The 19,233-nt window shown below is 37.1% G+C and overlaps 1 protein-coding gene across 1 annotated transcript in view; it reads left to right on the forward strand.

The window, feature by feature from the left end:
- Positions 1–19,233, forward strand: part of SREK1IP1 (SREK1 interacting protein 1) — a 29,340-nt gene that overhangs the window by 2,820 nt on the left and 7,287 nt on the right. Inside the window, exons 2-3 of the mRNA XM_081133223.1 lie at positions 5,692–5,739; positions 11,664–11,807. Coding sequence (XP_080989349.1) covers positions 5,692–5,739; positions 11,664–11,807 — 192 coding nt within the window. The remainder of the gene's footprint in view (positions 1–5,691; positions 5,740–11,663; positions 11,808–19,233) is intronic.

Consider the following 19,233-nt stretch of genomic DNA (forward strand, 5'->3'; position numbering starts at 1 on the left):
TGCTGTTAGAAAATACAGATGCTGAAAATGGTAATAATTTCTTGATTGATCCAGGTAGTGTACAAAAGGAAAATAGGGCCCCATCAGAAACATTTTGAGGTAATGATCAGGAAGGACAGGCATTGTTCCGCCCATTTATTTTCAGGTATAATGCTCCTGTGGATTCAGCGTGGCATTTCCTGGGTGGTCGTGCTAGCAATTATTACAAGGTATGACTATAAAGTAAGGAGGCTGCTTCCACAAATGAAAATCGGCCTCTCCTATTTTATGGTCACCTACTTGAGCTGTTTCTGCACAGCATTGTGTATAGGCTCACACCATTATGTGAGTAACAATGAAGCACGTACTCTCTTAGTAAAGAAAGCATAGGCCCTTTGCTGTTATTAAAGAAATTACATTTAAACACAGTGAAGTTTACTTTCTGTTACAAACTGCTTTTCCCATTCACGGTTGTTGAAATTAGCTCTGACACTCATTTTAATGAGTCTCCATTCCCCAGGAAGAGTGGGCCTGGCACAAGTGGCAGTCTATGATACTGATGTGGTTGGCACAAAAACTCTGTTTTTTTTTCTGCTTCATGGAAATCTATAGAGCCATGGTAGAGTTTTTATAGCCAAACTAACATTACATCTGCCATGTCAAAGGGAGTCAAATTCTCACAACACATTACTATGGCATCTTAGTAATAGAAGAATTCCGAATTACACGACATCCAGTCTTCTCACTCAGAAACCATACTGCACACCATTTCTTTTCTCTCTAGTCTGTGCTACACATGGCTGCTGAAATTATTTTCCTAAATCATACATCTGACTCTCTCCTGAGAGGCTTGACACATATCCCTGAATTTTGTGTTCATCTTCATGAGACTAACCTTTCTGAGGCTCGGCTTCCTTGTCTCCGTAATGAAGGAGTGGATGACTGAGCCATCTCTACTAAAAATTCCTGTAATGCCAAAGCTCCCATCTCTGCAAGAATGAAGTGCATGCTCCTAAGTGTGGACAGGTCACTCCTGTTGCCCTTTCCTCCCTTGTCTTTAAGGGTCCTCAGATTATGATGACTGAAAAACTATAATGGAGTAAGCAAGTGTAAAACTTAAAATGTTGCAAACAGAATGGACTCTAATCTAATTGAATCTAATCAAATTAAAAATGAAAAGAAGGGACAGGTGATTGCAATTGCTAACTGCTTAATAGAAAGAGAACAGTTACTTAAGCTGTTTACTTTTAAATTTAAGTGAAAGACAACTTTGACAGCCTTTCCCAAAGTCAAAAGAGTAAGAGAGAAATAATTCACTGACAAGTGTCACTGTTAAACTTTTCAGTGGCTAAATTGTTGACTTTGGAAACATTAGGTGATGTGAAATTTCAAGGAAATAAGTTTAGGTCAATACGATGGCTTGCCATGCCTTTGGGGGCCACTGAACAACCGGAGGCAACTGTGGGGGCTGCTCCATCCCCTTCTCTCACCCTTTCTCATTCCTGTAATCACTGTTCCTAATGTTTGGCCTTCTCTAACCTTTATCTTTTCTCTTTGTCCGTCTTGGCCCAACTGTTACTTTTTCCCCTGTTTATGCTAACTGCTTTACTGTGGCACAATTTACATGTTAAAATGCACAAGTAACAAATGTAAAAATATATATATATATATATATATATATATATATATATATATATATGTATGTATGTATGTATATATTTTCTACCTAAAGCCCAAATCAAGATTTCGGATATTTCTGTCACCCCAGAAGTTTTCCATGTACCTCTGTCTTCTCCCCCTTCCTCTGTCCAGCCGTTATTTTTATTTCTATTATCCTTCGTTCTTTTATTTCTTTTCCCCTAGTGCAGGGGTGAGGAACCTTTTTCTTGCCAAGGGCCATTTGGATATTTATAACATCATTCTCAGTCCATACAAAATTATCAACTTAAAAATTAGCTGTGAAAAAAGCTCCTAGGTTTATTGAATTTCGAGTTCCGCCTGCGGTTGCCTGGGCAGGGCCAGACCGAATGATACACAGCCCGCTTAGAAATTATCACCTATCATTAAAGACCACCCTTATTCTTTCCTACCATAGTTTGTCTAAATTATCTCTACTCCTTTACTATTACAAAAATGCTGCAGCAAATAACTCTGTACATAAGTCAGTCTTTGTTTGTGCAAGTAAGTTGGGAGGGTGAATTCCCAGATGCGGATGTGCTGGGTCACAGGAGTGTGCACGTTTAGAGTTCTGGGAGATTTTGTCAGCTTGCTTTCCATGGAGATGGTACTAACTGACTCTTACAATGTGCAGGAGTGGGTCCCCCGATGCCCTCTTCAACCTTTTCAGCCTTTCCTATTCTGGTGAGGGTGGAATCCCAGTATAGATTTTCACGAATACTTATTATGAATAAGGCTGAGCATCTCTTCATATGTTTCAAAATTGTTCCTACTTCCTTTCTGTGAACTTTCTTTTCAGTTTCTTTGCCCATTTTTTCCCTATTTGTTATTGATCTTTTTCTTTTACTACGTTTCATGAAATTGGTCATCGGTCTTTTTCTTAAGGTTTGCTGGGATTTTTATGGTAGAGATAAATATCCTTTATTGGTGCTATGAGTTGCAAATATGTTTTTCCTAGTGTTCCTGTGTCTTTTGAGTTTGCTTTTGGTAGTCTTTGTCATTCATATTTTTTTATGTAGTCAGATGTATAAGTTTTTATTCAAGGCTTTTTTTGTATTATAAGTCATGATTATAAAGGAACATTTTGAGGAGTAAGGGCCTCAAAATATGGCCTCACTACTCAGTTTGACATGGATTTTGGGTGTCTACAATTGCATTGGCAGAGTTCTTATTCCAAGCAACCAAACTGGTTAATTTAAGGGGAAAAGGAAAGATATCAGGAAGCTCACAGAATCTAAGCAAAGGCTGGAAAATAAGGCTCAGAAAATAGATAAGACCAGGGGAACCCTTAGGCAGGATCCTGCACAGACCCAGGCCTGGTTAGGGCTGCTGCCCCCGGTACCATCACCGCCACTAGGAACTGGATCCTGCCAGCAGAATGAATTAACTGTCCCCACTTCCCTGTGTCACTTGTCTCAGATTATTGTGTTAGTTGCATCAGTTTTGAAGTTACAGGTAGAAGCATTTCGTTGGCCAGGCAGTCATAACAATTATAGACAAATAAAGCTTAATATCTTAATTTAACCAAAGGCTGGTGAGGAAATAAAGTTACTTTATCTAGAGTTCTTGTTATATTTGCCTTTCTTATAAAATTTATAACTTTGTTAAAGATGACCTGCTCTGAAAAAGTTTTATATTTTGTTTTTCGAAAAATATGAGATACTTGGATGACAAGTTTTATCAGTGTCTTTAGTCATAAATGAGTTGATTTCTAATACATGTTCAGATGAGATCATTTTGGATCTGTTTATTACAACATTTTTAGTTTGTTGTAGAAATGGTAATGGTGCGTTTAGCACAGCTTTATTCAGTGTTATTCAGCATCTTGGGTTTCTATGGAAACAGACTTAACATTGACTTGGATTCTCTGAGCTTTTTTTCCAACATGCAATTATTTCATATTGAAAGAGCCTCAGATTTTATTATTAATTCAGTTTTATTCCACAGTTCTGCCCAGTGCATCATATGTGTTCCTCTCTGCAATAAAAACCACAACATGTAGGAGAACAAAAATGAGATTGGGCACAATACTCAAAACCTTCATCAGTGATACATCAGTAAATAATAGGAACCTGATGAAAATAGTAGTATAATATTGCACATGTTAATTGATTAAAAGATACATAAATACTACAATAAATAGGGCACTCTCTCTTTAAAAGACCTGAAGTTTGCAGTTTACGAGTTGTTGTAAAGTAATGGTAGGGAGGTGATGATATGAAATCAGATGGAAAGTTGTCACACCAGATGTGTATGGGCACTGCTCACAACACATGTGTTGAGCGTAGGTTGCTAGAAATGGTTTAAGTTGTGTCGGCGTGTGTATGCTGTATGTTCTTACGAGGCTCAGAGCAACTGAATGAGGAGTTTTCTGCATTTACCTCGTGTTTTTCATGGACAAAAAGTCATGTCATGCTCACATTGTTCTCTCTTCTATCAGTTGCACTGGAACAAACTTGTATTTTTAAAACAAGCGTTGTAGCTGAACTGACTGTTTTTACTAGAACAATTCAGTAATGTATATTTTAAAGCAAAATTGGGATTTGGGGGAAATGACTAATGTTTTGACTTCATAACAAAAGAAATGGTTTGAAAATGATCTTTTAAAATAAACACTTTTATATTTGTACTGTATGAACTTTATTATTAAATTGGGATGATATCTCTATTTGAAGGATCTAGGAGTAAGATGCCCTTCATTAAGGAAATAGAGTAATACTCTACTGGCCCTCTGATTGGTTGATGGAAGTCCTTATTGGAAGTTAAAATTAGTGTCAGCTGTATATACAGACAAGGGAATATTATACAGCCATAACTAGGAATGACATTCTGACAATGTGCTATAATCTGGATGAACATTGAAAACATTATGCTAAATAAAATAAGCCAGACACAAAAGGACAAACATTGTATGATTTCACACATATGGGATACCTAGAATAGGCAAATTCATGGAGACAGAAAATAGAATAGAGATTATCAGGGGCTGGAGGGAAGGAGGAATGGTCAGTTATTTTTTAATGGGTAGCTACTGTTAGGGATGCTGAAGAAATTTTGAAAATAGTGGTGATGGTTGTACAACATTTTGAATGTATTTAATGCCACTGAATTGTTCACTTAAAAATGGTTAAGATGGGCCCAGCCAGTGTTGCTCAGTAGTTGAGTGTCACCCCATGAACCAGGCAGTCATGATTCGATTCCCAGTCAGGGCACATGCCAGGGTTTCAGGCTAGATCCCCAGTAGAAGGCATGCAGGAGGCAGCTGATCAATGATTCTCTCTCATCACTGATGTTTCTTTCTCTCTCCCTCTCCCTTCCTCTTTCTGAAATCAATAAAAACATTTTAAACAATGGTTAAGATGGCAAATTTTATATTATGTATATTTATTATAATAAAATTCAGTTTTAATTTATTTCACTTATTATTTGTACGTTCAATATTACCTGCATGTACCAGTAATTATACAGGATACTGTAAGTATTTCTAAGCATTGATCAGACTGAATATGTGACTAGTTGTTTTCTCTTGTCATCATTTGAGTGCTGAATTGAGATGTTTTTTACAATACCCAGAAATTAATTTTCTGGAATTTCATCAATTTATTTAAGAAAGTCATATTTCTTTTCTTCTAAGGGAAAGCATTAAAACATACATTAACCTGAATACCCATATATATCTAGTTAATTATTTATTTTACATTTGAGGGACAGGCCAAGCAAGGTACCCTGGAATTTCTTCCTCAGTATTGTAGAATCAGAGGAGCGTTTAAGCTCTTGACTATAATACTGCATTTGTTGAATTAGAAGAAAAGAAAGTTCTTAAAGTATTTGTCAAAGGAAATAATGTGAGTAAATTGGCTTTTACAGTAGTTCCTGGTAACCATAATAATTGAGTAGTGTTACTAAACTGGGTTGAGATGATTTTTTTTTTTAAGAAATAAATTCTTTAAGTGGTTTTCTTAGGTTTTTCATGTGATGAAATTTTTATGTTTTTACTTTATATGTCTCCTAAAACTTTATCCATTTGTATTTTAGGTTGCAACAAGGATAGTGTTCGAGCAGGCTGTAAAAAATGCGGCTACCGTAAGTATTAAGAAATAACTGAATGCAGTGAATCATTGCATCATTGGGCAGTGTGGTTTAGCATCCAGATTTCAGCCCTGGGCACAGACAGTCCTTTAGCCCTGTTATTTAGCTTAGGTTTGCAGATGATTCAGAAGTTCATCTGTCAGCACTGAATATTCACTTTTATTTCCTGCTATGGACTCAGAGACAGGTGACTATATAGCTGGTGAGTAGCAAAGATGCCATGAGGTACAAGTGGAGTAATAGATTCAAGGGTCTGGAGAAAGTGTATGCCCCCCAAAAAGTACATATATATTTATTCTTTAACACCTTATCCTTCCAGATACTAAGTGAAGAGGGAAAAACAAGGATAATTATTTGTGAAGCACTTTCCTGTTTATTGAATTTACTCTTTATAAGGGTGAAATTGGGCCTAGAATTTCTGCTCACTGACAAAATTTGATTTAAATGATCATTAATCTCCATTATGATCAATGGAATGTAAAAGTAAGCTTTAACAAGTGCAATTATATACTCAGAATGTGTAATTATGTACTATAAACAATGGTTCCTCTAGTTAAATTAACAATCCCTAAGGCTTGATAATAGCTGGAATAGCATTTGCTGTTTTTTAAGTTGTTTGGAGGCCATACAAATGATTCTGGATTATTGTTAATGCTCCAATTCATAGAAGTTCTTTTTTAATAAAATAAAGGTGATTAAAAAAAAAGATTTCCATGCAAGAACATGTGATAAAAAAGCTCGTTGGCCGTAGATCTTCATTAGAGGATTCAGAATAAAAGCCCACTGGGAGAACCAAGTCACATGCCTCCAAGCCAAGGTGGAACCTGGCTCAAGGAGGGCTTTCAGCTAACAGAGTAGGTACATGAGTACGCATATTCTTCATATAAACAAAAACTTCTGAAGAATGTACTTAGTGCAAAGAATGAGTGCAATGAAATCTTTTCCATTGTTTAAACTTGTTTATATTTATTTCTGTTTTATTTTCTTAAAATCCTTGCTAATTTCAATGTCTCATTTCTTTATTCAAGACCTAAGAACTGACTATATTACATGTAAATTCTGTATTTACTTCAAATCCAGAATAGATTTCCAAGGCTGTCTATTAATACCAGTTTATCTACTTGAACTTCTTTTAAGACTTGTAAGAAAGCAATTAAAATATATTTTTTTAAATATTTGTTGATCTAGTCTCCTCATTGCTATTTTATTTTAGACATTAATAGAAGCACCTGTAGTAATTAGAATTTTATTTTAGAGAAGCCAAGTAAGGAAGTAGTGTTGACAGCCTTCCAAGTTGAGTTCCTTCTGTTCGATTATTCAATCATTGATTTTAGTGATGAAGTTACTAAATAACTTCTAATTTGTTTTCTGTGGAAAAATTTAGTAATATTTCCCTTCTGGGTTAAACTTACATCTTACACCTTTAGAGGTGAGGGTTTTCTCCGTTTACAGGTCTTTCTGGTAGAAACTAAATTTTTTAAATTATCTGTTATTTGGAGGCAGAACCTTTGTATTCCTAATAGAGGTAAGAGAAAGGTCAACAAGATCCTTTGACTGTTTTTAACACCTAAAAATGTGGATATTCATCAGTCAGTTACCAAAGAGTATTTTCCTTTATTGTGGAAATAGTATTTTGATTATACAATTTTTAAGATGTTAATACTTGATTGAAAAATATTTTGTCAGCCCTGGCCCGGTAGTTCAGTTGGTTGGTATCATCCTGATATGCCAAGGTTGCAGGTTTGACCCCAGTCAGGGCACATACAAGAAGCAACCAATGAATGCATAAATAGGTGGAATGACAAATTGATATTTCTCTCTCTTCCTCCCCCCTTCCTCTCTCCCCTTCTTCCCTCTAAAATCATAAATGAAAATTAAAGGAAAAAATATTTTGTCAGTGTGTGTCAATAGTGGTTATAAAGTTTCAAGTTAAGAATGAGTGTGCTACTAAGTAGCATGGGTCTCACTTTTTCGTGGCAGTTTCCTCAGCAAAATTAGAAGAATAGTTATACCTATAATGAGTTTTATTTGATTTTCTTTTGAAGTTGGCAACTTCTGAATATTAAAAAGCTACAAGGACACACTAAGCCTTTGTTCATGAATACATGTGTCAAATAATTATGATAGTTCTCAGAATATAAAAGTTCAGTACAGTAGACTCTAGTTGAGCATATGATCACAGAAGCAGGAAATAAAAACATACCTAAATACCCTTAATATTGTATTTAACTTAAAATCCTAATCTACTGACATAGTCACAACCTTGTCTTTGCCTATGATGTTACAGTCTTTTGACTGCAAATCATATCTGAAATGCATTTTCCACTTTTATAGCTTGTTTCTTCAAAGATAGAAAAGCAGTTAAGATAGTTGTAAAGAAATCTGAGTGCAAAATTCTTCTATCATTAGTTCTCAACTGGGAGGTGATACAACCTTCTAGAAATCTCTGGAGTGTTTTTTTTAGTTACCTATAGGGGTGGGGATCAGTATGGCATTTAGTATGTAGGGTCCAGAGATTATAAATTTCCTGCAATGTGTAAGATATTCCTGGACAATGAAGAATTGTCTGGCTCCAAATACCAATGGCACCCCCTTTGAGAAACAGGAACATTTTTTTCATTGTTTTAGATCCCCCTCCCCTCATCTTTTACAATCCCCTTGCCAATGCCTATTTTGAAAACTGCCTTTTCAAAGCAGTTTCAAATTCATCTAAATCAAGGCTCTCCAAAAGTATAGCTTTGTTTCATAGAAATAACCACTCATTATTTTTTCCACACCTACAATTTTTGGCCTGCATGATGTTATAGAAGCAAATTTTGGGACAGTCAATAAGCGACTCTTGGTGGAGTTCAGTATCAACACATGGAGTAAAATGTATAGGCACGAGCTGAGGAGAAGCGACCAGGCGGAGAGGAGAGGGCAGCCTCACGTCCGCCGGAGGAGCAAAGACGTTTTTGACACTGAGGGGCACTGTCAGATAAGATTTGTAAGAAATGGACTGAGAAATGCTCATTGGATTTGCCAGGTAGGATGCTTGCCTGTCTTAGCAAGACTAGTTTGAGTAGAGCTGTGGGTCATGAGGCAGACTGTAGATTCCAGCCCGGTAGCGAGGAATAGGAAGCGTGGAAGGGCCTGTGAGGTGTCTGTTTCCCAGAAACTGACACGAGAGAAGTAGGAACTGCCTCAGTTCATGTGGGCTGCTTTACAGAATACTGCAGGCTGGGCGGCTTACCAGCAGCAGAGGTGCATTGCTCACAGATCCAGGGGCTGCGAGTCCCAGATCAGGGTGCCAGCACTATCAGGAGGGCCCTCTCCAGGTCACAGACTTTTGTTTCATCCTCATGTGGGAGAAAGGGCTAGCAACCTCTTTGGAGTCTCTTTCATATGGCATTAATCCCATTTATGAGGGTACTGCCAGTGAGGCAGAAACCATTTTTCCAAGCTAAGAAAGTAACATTAAAAACTGGTCTGGTAGCACATTACATTAAGAAACTTAAGTCCATTTACAGGTCATTATTAATAAAACTACATAGAAAACTAAAAGCTACATAGAAAATTTCAAAATGAAGGGATAGGGAAAAAGAACAGATATTAGGTTGAATATTGTTGATATTCAGCTTGTTTACTCATAAAAATTGTAACATCGTATGATTCAACTAATAACAACCAAAAAACACAAGTGGAGCAATTTTAATTTCAGACTTTTGAGGCAAGAGCAATTCTAGGGATAGAGAGAGAGTCAAGAACAATCCACCATGAAGATAAACTCATAATGATCTTAAACGTGCTTACTAATCTCAAAATACATGTAGCAAAAACTATCACAAGAAGAAATGAACAAAGCTATGATAGAGGTGCTTAAACATGTCACTGTCCTAAGTTATTAGACAAAAAAATAAGATGGAGAAGATTTGAACAACAAAACAGACATAGAACCCTATTCAACAAATAGTGATGTATGTTCTTTTAAAAAACATATCAAATCTCCTCCTAAATGTACTATATGTAGACGGTGATATCATTCTCTGATAGTGCAATAAATTTGGAAATCAACAAAAGCATAGTCTGAAAACTCCCTGTGCTGGAAGCTAAAGAGAACACTTCCGAGTGATCACTTGGTAGGAAATCACACCAGAAGAACCTTGTTTCCAGCAGTATGGCAGATTGGACCTTCCTGGAAACAACTAAAACCTTCAGTACATGTTTTAGATATATTAGTATGCTAGGAAGAAACTCAAGGACACTCAGGGCAGCAACCAAAGGAAAGCGGAAACTAAGAGGTAAGTCTTGAGGTTATTTGCTGAACCCAGGGTTCTTGAACATCTATTTTCCTCAGATGGCAGGGTGCAGGGGGTTAAAAACAAGGCCCAGGGCCCTGCCCTATTGGGATGCTAATGGGAGATGCTCTTGTATAAGTAAGAGCAAACTAGAAATAAACCCTAGCACAGAGCTGTGGTGAATCGTTTGTGGGTTGTGAAATCAATGTGGTCACGGTCAGCACTGGTGTTTTTGAATATCAAATATAGTCACTCTTCATGTAACTGGATTTTTGTCTCTTAGTGTCTATCTGCATATGCATGTGTATGTGAGTATACTTGGTTGCATTGTTATTTTTTACCATCATCCCGTCATAGTCAACAAAATTTGAAAGCTGCTGCTTTGGAGAAACTGCTCTGTGTGCACAGAGACAAGAACAGCTCCTCACTTCAGCATATTTATAATAGCACAAGCCTGGAAGCAACCTGACATCCCATCAGTAGCAGAAAGGATAAATAAGTATTGTTTTTTTATACAATGGAACATTATTCATCAGGTAAAATGAGATAATTACATCTACTTATGTTAACATAGATACAGCACAAAATATAATGTAAGGGGCAGAAACAAGTTGCAGAATGATAGGTAAATATAACTGAGTTTGTGTTTTATTATTTTTGAAAGATGTCATTTTTAAATTTTATTTTAGAGAGGGAGGAAGGGAGAGAGAAATATCGATGTGAGAGAGACACATTGATTGGCTGCCTCCTGTATGCCCCCACTTGGGGACTGAACCCACAACCCAGGTATGTGTCCTGACCAGAACCCAACCTGGACCTTCTGGAGCATGGGGGACGCTCCAGCCAACTGAACCACACTGGCCAGAGCTTGAGTTTATGATTTAAAAAATAATAATACAGTATGCTATTTGGTAAAGATGGACACCAACCTCAGTCTCCCACCTACTGCAGACACAAAGAATGGAACGGAGTTAAGCCGGGTTCCCAAGGATGGGGCAAGCTCTCCGGCTCTGGGTGCGCGCAGGCCTTTCCCGTCCCAAACCCGCGGGTGAATGGGACAAAATGCCAATGGGGGCGGTTGGCACTTGGGTAGTGGTTATATTCCCTGTACTTTGCTGCTGTTTGTAATATTTGTTTTTTTTAAAAATCACATCATGCTATAAGTAGGCAACTGCTGTAGTTTTCTTATAGAAAGAATCTTTAGGGGGTGAATGATGTCAGAATTAAATTTTTAGGTGTTTTTCGAAGAGCACATTCTTTATGTTATTATGGTACTGTTCATTATATGAAAGCTATGTAATTGCATGAGTGTAATAGTAAAGCTAAAAGAAAAAGATGTGAGAAGGGGATTAAATATAAACTCCTAAGTATGAGAATATTTCCTTTAGTGTATAGAAAGGGAAAATACAGCGATTCAGCACCCAGAAAACGTGCTTATTAAATTAGAAGCCCTGATGAAGAAAGGAAAAGTTCTCTCTCTGAGCCTTGCTTTCAGGGAAAGCAAAATACCACCTCTGAGTAAACATTAAAACTAAACATTATATTATTAAAATTGTAACTCATTGCTTACCACGAGGCAACAAAACAAAAAATATGTACCTTGTCTACCATTTTGTCCTTCACGTGTTTCGTTCCACTTAGCTGGCCACCTGACGTTCGAATGCCGCAATTTCCTGCGCGTAGACCCCAAGAGGGACATAGTCTTGGACGTCAGCAGCACCAGCAGTGAAGAGAGCGACGAAGAGAATGAGGAGCTGAACCAGTGGCAGGCGCTGCAAGAAAAGAGTAAGCGGCACCCCTCTCCGTCCTTCACAAGTGCTTGTAGATGTGCTGCTCCTGTGTGGCGCTTCCCTCTTGTTCTGTTGCATTTATCATGAAGATGTCTTATGTGAGAGGTACTGCACAGGTAAGGAGACGGGCTTGGAACGCAGTAAGGAATCCGCCCAAAATCTAACGGCTGATCAGTTTCAGAACCAGGAGGCAAGTCTGCTTTTGATCCCAGAACCCAGGTTTTGTTTCTCCGTCACCCTAGCTCGCGTCACATGGGACGAAGAGTCTGATTTAAGACTTGGTTTCTGGCCCCATTTGGCCATTTTTTAGCATGTGACTTTTCAGTAAGTCACTTAACCACTCTGAACCTCCCTTTCCATGTGGAAAACACAAGATTGGGTTGCAGATGGCACTGAATCAAATCAGAGGTCTTAGCTAGCATCGACCTTTGCTAAGAGCACAGGCATAGAAATGACCGTGAGGCATAGGCAAAGCAGCGCGAGCTCTGGGGAGGCCACCACAGCCCCCGGGCATTTTCTTTCTACTTCAGAGCCCACTCTAGTGGGATTAACATAAGACATTTCTATAGTACTTACACAGAAGAAAGTCATTTTAATCATGAAGCGTCTCTATTTTATGCCCAGATAGGGGCATTTTCCAGGGAGTCTTGCCCCATACATCCATAGATTCCAGCATTATTAACCATAAGCAATCTTAGACAAACCAAGTACATCCTGCCATAAACAGTCTGTAAATTATTCTCTTGCCAACAGCTTGATCATGGACTTCTAGCTTTCAGAACTGTGAGAAAATATATTTCTGTTATTAAGTCACTCCCATCTTCCCCCTCCCAAAAAGTGTTTCCTAGCTAGCCAGTACCATCCATTTTTTTCCTGGAAGTCTGTAATTAGCATGTGTACAAAGAAATTTCTTTCCTGCCCCCTCTCCCATCAAAGAGAAGAGATATTACAGACTTACTGTTTAACCATTTCTTTCCCAACTTGTGTATAAAATGGCCTGGCCTTGCAATGGAGTTTTTAGGAATAAAATGTGATGCTGTATATGAGAATACTTTGTAAACTACAAGATGCCCTATGGTAGGTGTCACACAAAAGCAAATGCAATTTATTTGAATATGGGTTTGGGCATGGAATGAGAGAAATACAAAAAGTTAAACTCATTTTAGATAAACAGATAACAATAAACACTTTAAATTTTTGTAAGCTTTCCATATTATATCCAGTGAAAGTAAGTGAAGAGATCAGATGCAGGGTACTGAAACAAGTGAGAAGGCAGAAAGGGGAGAGCATCCCAGAGGGGGCAGACAAGAGTGACATTGCATATGAGTATATACTTCATTCAGACGAGTCCCAGAAAGAGGAAACAGAAACTATTTCCAAGAATGAAGGACATTAGCTTCCAGACAGAAAGATTCAATAAGTACCAAGCATGGTGTTAAAAATAGACTCACACAGAGGCACACCATTTATGAAACTTCATATCACAGGAAACAAGGAGAGTGTCATTCAGACTTTCCGGATCCAAGGCTAAAACAGGTCATAGGCAAAGCATCAGGAGTCAGAATGGCTCTGCACTTCTCTAAAGCAATACTTGTAAGCCAGAAGATGTGGATAATGCTTTCACATTTTTGAAGGAAAATTCTATCCAAATTAGAATGATACACTCAACCAAATTATCAACCAAGTGTAAAAGTAGAATAAAGGCATTGTCAGACATTCAGAGTCTCCAAAAAATTTACCTCTCACATCCCCTTATTCCAGGGGTTTTCTGCCAGAGTAAGGGAGTCCACCCAGAAGGGAAGACATGGACTGCAGGAAATAGGCGAGAGAAGGAGAGAATGCCTGGGTGCTGGTTCAGAGAGATCCCACGCATGGCGAGCAGCCAAACCACGTAGGAGCAGAACAAGTTGCTCGGAGAGAAAGCCTAGGCTCATCCATTCCACAAGGACAGTTTCTACCCCATCCATCTGCACTGCCCTGTTTTTTAAAAAATGCATAAAATTTTAGAATTAGGAAGGATCTTAGAGAATGGGTAGTTTAAACACCTAGTTGTATAGAAAAAGAAAATGGGGACAAGTAACTTCCTCAAACCACTAACTGGTCTCAGTAAAGCCAGCACCTCGATCCAGGTTTCTTGGCTACTGGTCCTGTGCTGTTTTCGTTATAACATGCTGCCCTCCAGCCTTAAAGATCACCCAGTCCCTTGGTTCTTGACCTTTTCCCCCTCATCCCATAGTCTGGAAGGATAAAGAACACTCCCACCATGAGTAGTGGGGTGGTTCACTCTAGAGGCCATTGTTCAATCCGAAGACATGGGACTGATCCACCCTGGGAGAGGGGGAGGAGATTCACTTACAGTCTCCAGGATAAGGAGTAGTTAGTAGACCTTCTTTAGTAGAACCGGCTTTCCTCTAACCTCACACTGAGGATGACGAACTCCATCTAGCTTTGCTGCTTCTTAAAAAGAGGTGCTTACACATGGTCACCTGAAGGCTCAGAACTCGTTTCCAAGCCTCATGACTCCTGCCCAGAACAGTGCTCATTCTGTATGTCATGCAGATCCAACAATAAAGTGTTATAAAAGGGACCCATATTTATTTCATGGTCACCTAATGCAAGCCCGGTGACCCACCCCTACCCAATCAACAGTAGGTTGGTTCCTAAGTACGCGGAAGAAGAGAGTGTGCAGGTTGTGGTTCTTAGTCCATTGATGGCTCTCTGATGTGGCTCAGATCTCTAAAACACCCACTCGTGAAGTGAGTTCTCCTCCCGCATCCTTCAGGCAGTCCTGAGGGTTCCTTGAATCCTTCCTTTGGTCCTTGGAGGTAGAGAGCTCTTGTACCAACTATCTTGTTGTTTGTTTTAATGACAGAATAAAAATAGTGAGGCAGGAGAAAGCAAAGAATTCTTAGTGTATTTATGTAAATAGTTGTTCTGCTATTATGAAATAGTCATGAAAGGGAAGAGAGAGAAATGTCACCAAAAAAAAACAAGACTCAAAACTTATTTTGTGTATGTTGTGTTTTCTATTTTGCCTCGTGTGTGTGTGTGTGTGTGTGTGTGTATTTGCTTCTATTATATAATGTGCATATTTTTGAATGCATTTAATATCTTAATATCTTTTATTTAAATATTTCAAAGATTTAATATCTTTCATTTAAAACAAACAAAAGTCTAAGTGACATATATAAATTTTTGATGCTTAGAGAATGTGAGAGCAGGACTTGACATGGATGGGAACAAGCTTTGTTGCCTTATTATGCTCTAGCAACCTGGGACCTGTGCCTCCTTAGGAAATTATGTCACTGGTGCTACAAATAGGAAAAGATCAATCAATCAATGCACAGCAAGGATCATAAGTTCTTACTGACTCATTGTGTGTGTGCGAGTGCATGCGTGTGTGAACATGCTTGCTGTCTAGTGGCACTGCAGTTCTTCAGGAAGCTTGTTAATATTTTATACTGTGTTTCGAACTTCCTGAAGAAACCTTGGAATTGTACATGGTAGTAGCAAGTATCAAAAGACCTATTTATGTTACAGTGTGCATAAAGTCAAGGTAAAAGAATTTCAGTATTTACAAAGGACCCAAGAAATTCAAGAGTATGGGTTTTTCCATACTCTGTTTAACCGAGTGTTACTTAATGTTAATCAGCCATCCGCCTGGTATTAGGAAATACCTGTAGTCCTCCCCTTGTTTTTCATCCCTTAATACTTTACAGTATTTTTTCATTTAGCCCAGAAAAGAAATGTATTTTGACAATTTTTTTGGCCTAGTTTGTTTTTTTGCTTGTTCACTTTGTTTTGCGTGTTTAAAAGAGTTTTATGTTAAATTTATACTTGATCTTATTTAAAAATGGTTGACACTGAAAATTCCATAGGACAAAATGCCAAAATCAGGTATTTGCATATTACCGTAATTGGCTCTCCTTTCCTTCAGTAACTGCTGGAGTCAGACTCAAATGAATAACTTACAATGGTGGCTTCAAGCATTATAAAGATAGGGCTTAAATGAATTCACACAATAATTGGAGTAAATATTTGGCTCATAAAGTACTTTTTATAAGACAGCTATAAAAGATAGTTGCTAAGTAGTCAGAGGTTACAAAGGGAATGGGAAATTTAGATTAATGGGTCTGGGTTTGGAGCTGCCTACTCAGGTGTTTAAAAGTAGCTGGAGCAGCTACAAACCTGGTGACAGATATGCAAACAAAGAGCTAGTGGCTGAGACGTATCCTCCATTCTATCCCGAATCTCTGTGTAAGCACACTGCGTCCTAACCTCGACTCCTCCGCGTTACATAAAGACACCACTGTTGCTGATTGTTACAAAATTTAAGCGCTGAAGTACACAGGACCTTCTCGCCTTCTGGTTTGTCTTCCAAAGGTTGGTTCTATCATTTTACAAGAAATTATTATTGTGCAAAAACTCAAATTCTTTTCCCTGCTGTGCCTGTGTACATTTCGACATCCTGTCTCAGAAAGAACTTCAGTCAATAGCAGTGCAATCACTTTAAGGGTGGTAGCATAGAAACACTGAACTCTCTAAAATAAACTTTTGTCTTCAGTGCTTGGATTCTCATATCCTATTGGCTGTACTGCTTGTTCCTAAGGGTAGATGGCTCGGCAGAAGTATTTCTTGAATTCTAGGATTGTTTTGTTTCTATTAGAACTAATTTCTCTATATAATCTAGTCAGCAGACTCCTTATTCATCATCCTAAATGACCGTGGTAATTATTCCCATAGCTACCGTTCTGTTTTCTTAGTTTTTCAACCTTTTTGGGGGGAAGGGGGGAAGAACATGTTTACAATTAGTCATTCTGAACTTATTGCAGCTATAAAAAAAAAAAGACAGCTACTCAAGATACAGCTAAAGTGACTATTTTAATGTCAGATCAAGTAGATTTCAAAACAAAGTATTACTATGGGTAAAGAGAGTATTTTTCATAATAATAAAAGGGTCAGTTAATCAAGAGGACATAAAAATACTGTTGATGTACCTAATAACAAAATTTTAAATATATGAAGCAAGACTCTAATAGAACTACCAGGGAAAATGTTTGTGGATACACAAATCCACAATTATAGTTGGAGATTTCAACACACCTTTCTCAATAATTGATGGAACCAAGCAGACATTAAATCGGAAAATATATAGAAGATTTGAATAACATTGTCAACCAGTTTCACCTATTTAACATTTATAGAACACCTTACCAAACAACAGTAGGATATACTTTTTTTTCAAGTGCATGCAGAACATCTACCAAGATGGACCTTATTCTATGCTATAAATCAAGTCTCCATAAATTTTAAAGGATTCCAGTTATTCAAAGCATGCTCTCTATCCACAGGAAAATTAAATTAGAAATCAATAACAAATAGCTTCCTGGAAATTTTCCAAATATTTGTAATTTAACATACTTCTAAATAACCCATGGGTCAAAGAACAAAAAAGCAAAAGGGAATTAAAAAAAAATATTTTGAGCCCGGCTGGGCGTGGCTCAGCGGTTGAGCGTTGACCTAGGATCCAGGCCATCGGGGTTCAATTCCCGGTCAGGGCACATGCCCGGGTTGCAGGCTCGATCAGTGACTCTCATCATTGACGTTTCTGTCTCTCTCTCTCCCTCTCCTTTCCTCCCTCTGAAATCAATAAAGATATATTTTAAAAATATATATATTTTTTGAAATGAATGAAAATATGAACACAACATAACATTTATGGGATACCCCTAAAGCTGTACTTAGAGGCAAATTTACAGCACTAAATGCCTAGATTAGAAAAGAAGAAAAGTCTCAAAGTTATGACTTTCAGCTCCTACTGAAACACACAAGAAAAAGAAGAATAAAACAGACAGAAGAAAGGAAATAATACAGATGAAAAAAAGGAAATGGAAAATAGAAAAACAATAGAGAAAATCAGTGAAACCAAAGCTGGTTCTTTAAAAAGATCTATAAAATTGAAAAATTGTTATCCAAAGAAATCAGGTTTTAAAAAAGTCATAAATTACCAATATCAGAAATTAAAGAAAAGACAATACTACAAATTATACAGATACTAAAATAAGAGAATTTTAATAAGTAAATTAAACAACTTAGGTAAAATGGATATGTGAAAGATACAAAGTACCAAAAGTTTCAAAAAGAAATAGACTGAGTCGCCTGCATTTATTAAAGAAGTTAAATGTTCAATTTTAAAACTTTCAGCAAAGGAATCTCCATAGCCTATTGGCTTTCATGAATTTTGCCAAACATTTAAAGAAGAAATAATACCATTTCTACATAAAATCTTTTAAAAATTAAAGAGAAGGGAATACTTTCCAACTCAATTTTTAAGGTCATCATTACCCTGATAACAAAACCAGATAAAGGCACGGCAAGAAAAGTAGATTCCCATAAATGCACAGAGAATTTTAAGCAATTAAAAGGATTTTAGCAAATCGAATCCAACAATATGTAAAAATGATATGTTACAACCAAGTATAGTGTATCCCAGGAATAAGAGATTTAGTTTCACATAAAGTCAGTCAATGTAATTTGCCATTTTTAACAGACTAAAAAAAGACACCTATATGATAATTATACTGTTTTCAGAAATTATTTGAGTAAGTCCATTGTCCATTTCTGATGAAAATTCTTAGCAAACTAGGGAATGTCATCAACCTAATAAAGGATCTCTATAAAAAAAAACACCTGAAAGATTACATCATATTTAATGATAAGGGACAGAATATTTCCATAATGTAAGGAACAAAGCAAAGATATCACTCCCACTTCTAGTCAACACTGTGGTGGAGATTCTAGCCATGCAATAAGAAGATCTATATTTATATGAATTTTATTTGCTAATATTGTTAAGAATTTTTCTATTTATATTCATGGGAGATGTTGGTCTGTAGTTTTCTTATTTTGTACTATTTTAATCTGATTTTGGCATTAGTAACATTAGTGTCTTAAAATATTAAGGGTTTTCTATTTTTTGGATAAGACTGTAAAGTTGGTGTTAATTCTTTTATAAATGTTCAGTGAAGTTGTCTGGGCCTGGAGATTTTCTTTTTGGGAGTTTTTAATTACAGTTTTAATTTCCTTAGTAGTTAAAAAGTTATTGAAATTATCTACTTCATATTAGATGAGTTGTGGCAATTTGTGTTTTTGAGAAAGGGCTTTATTTTGTCTAAGTTGTCAAATTTATGTTTGTAGAGTTGTTTATAGTGTTCACTTATCCTTTTGATGTCGATAGAGTTTGTAGTGATATCCCCCATTTTATTCCTGATGTTGGTAATTTGTGTCTTTTTATATTTTCAATTTCATTAATTCTTGTTCTTTATTATTTTCTTATACTGGCTTTGGGTTTATTTAGCTTTTTCCCCCTAGGTTCTTGAGATGAAAGTACAGAATATTAATTTGAAACTTTTTTCCTTTTC

This window comes from Miniopterus schreibersii (genome assembly GCF_964146895.1).
Source record: "Miniopterus schreibersii genome assembly, chromosome: 3".
NCBI lineage: Eukaryota > Metazoa > Chordata > Mammalia > Chiroptera > Miniopteridae > Miniopterus > Miniopterus schreibersii.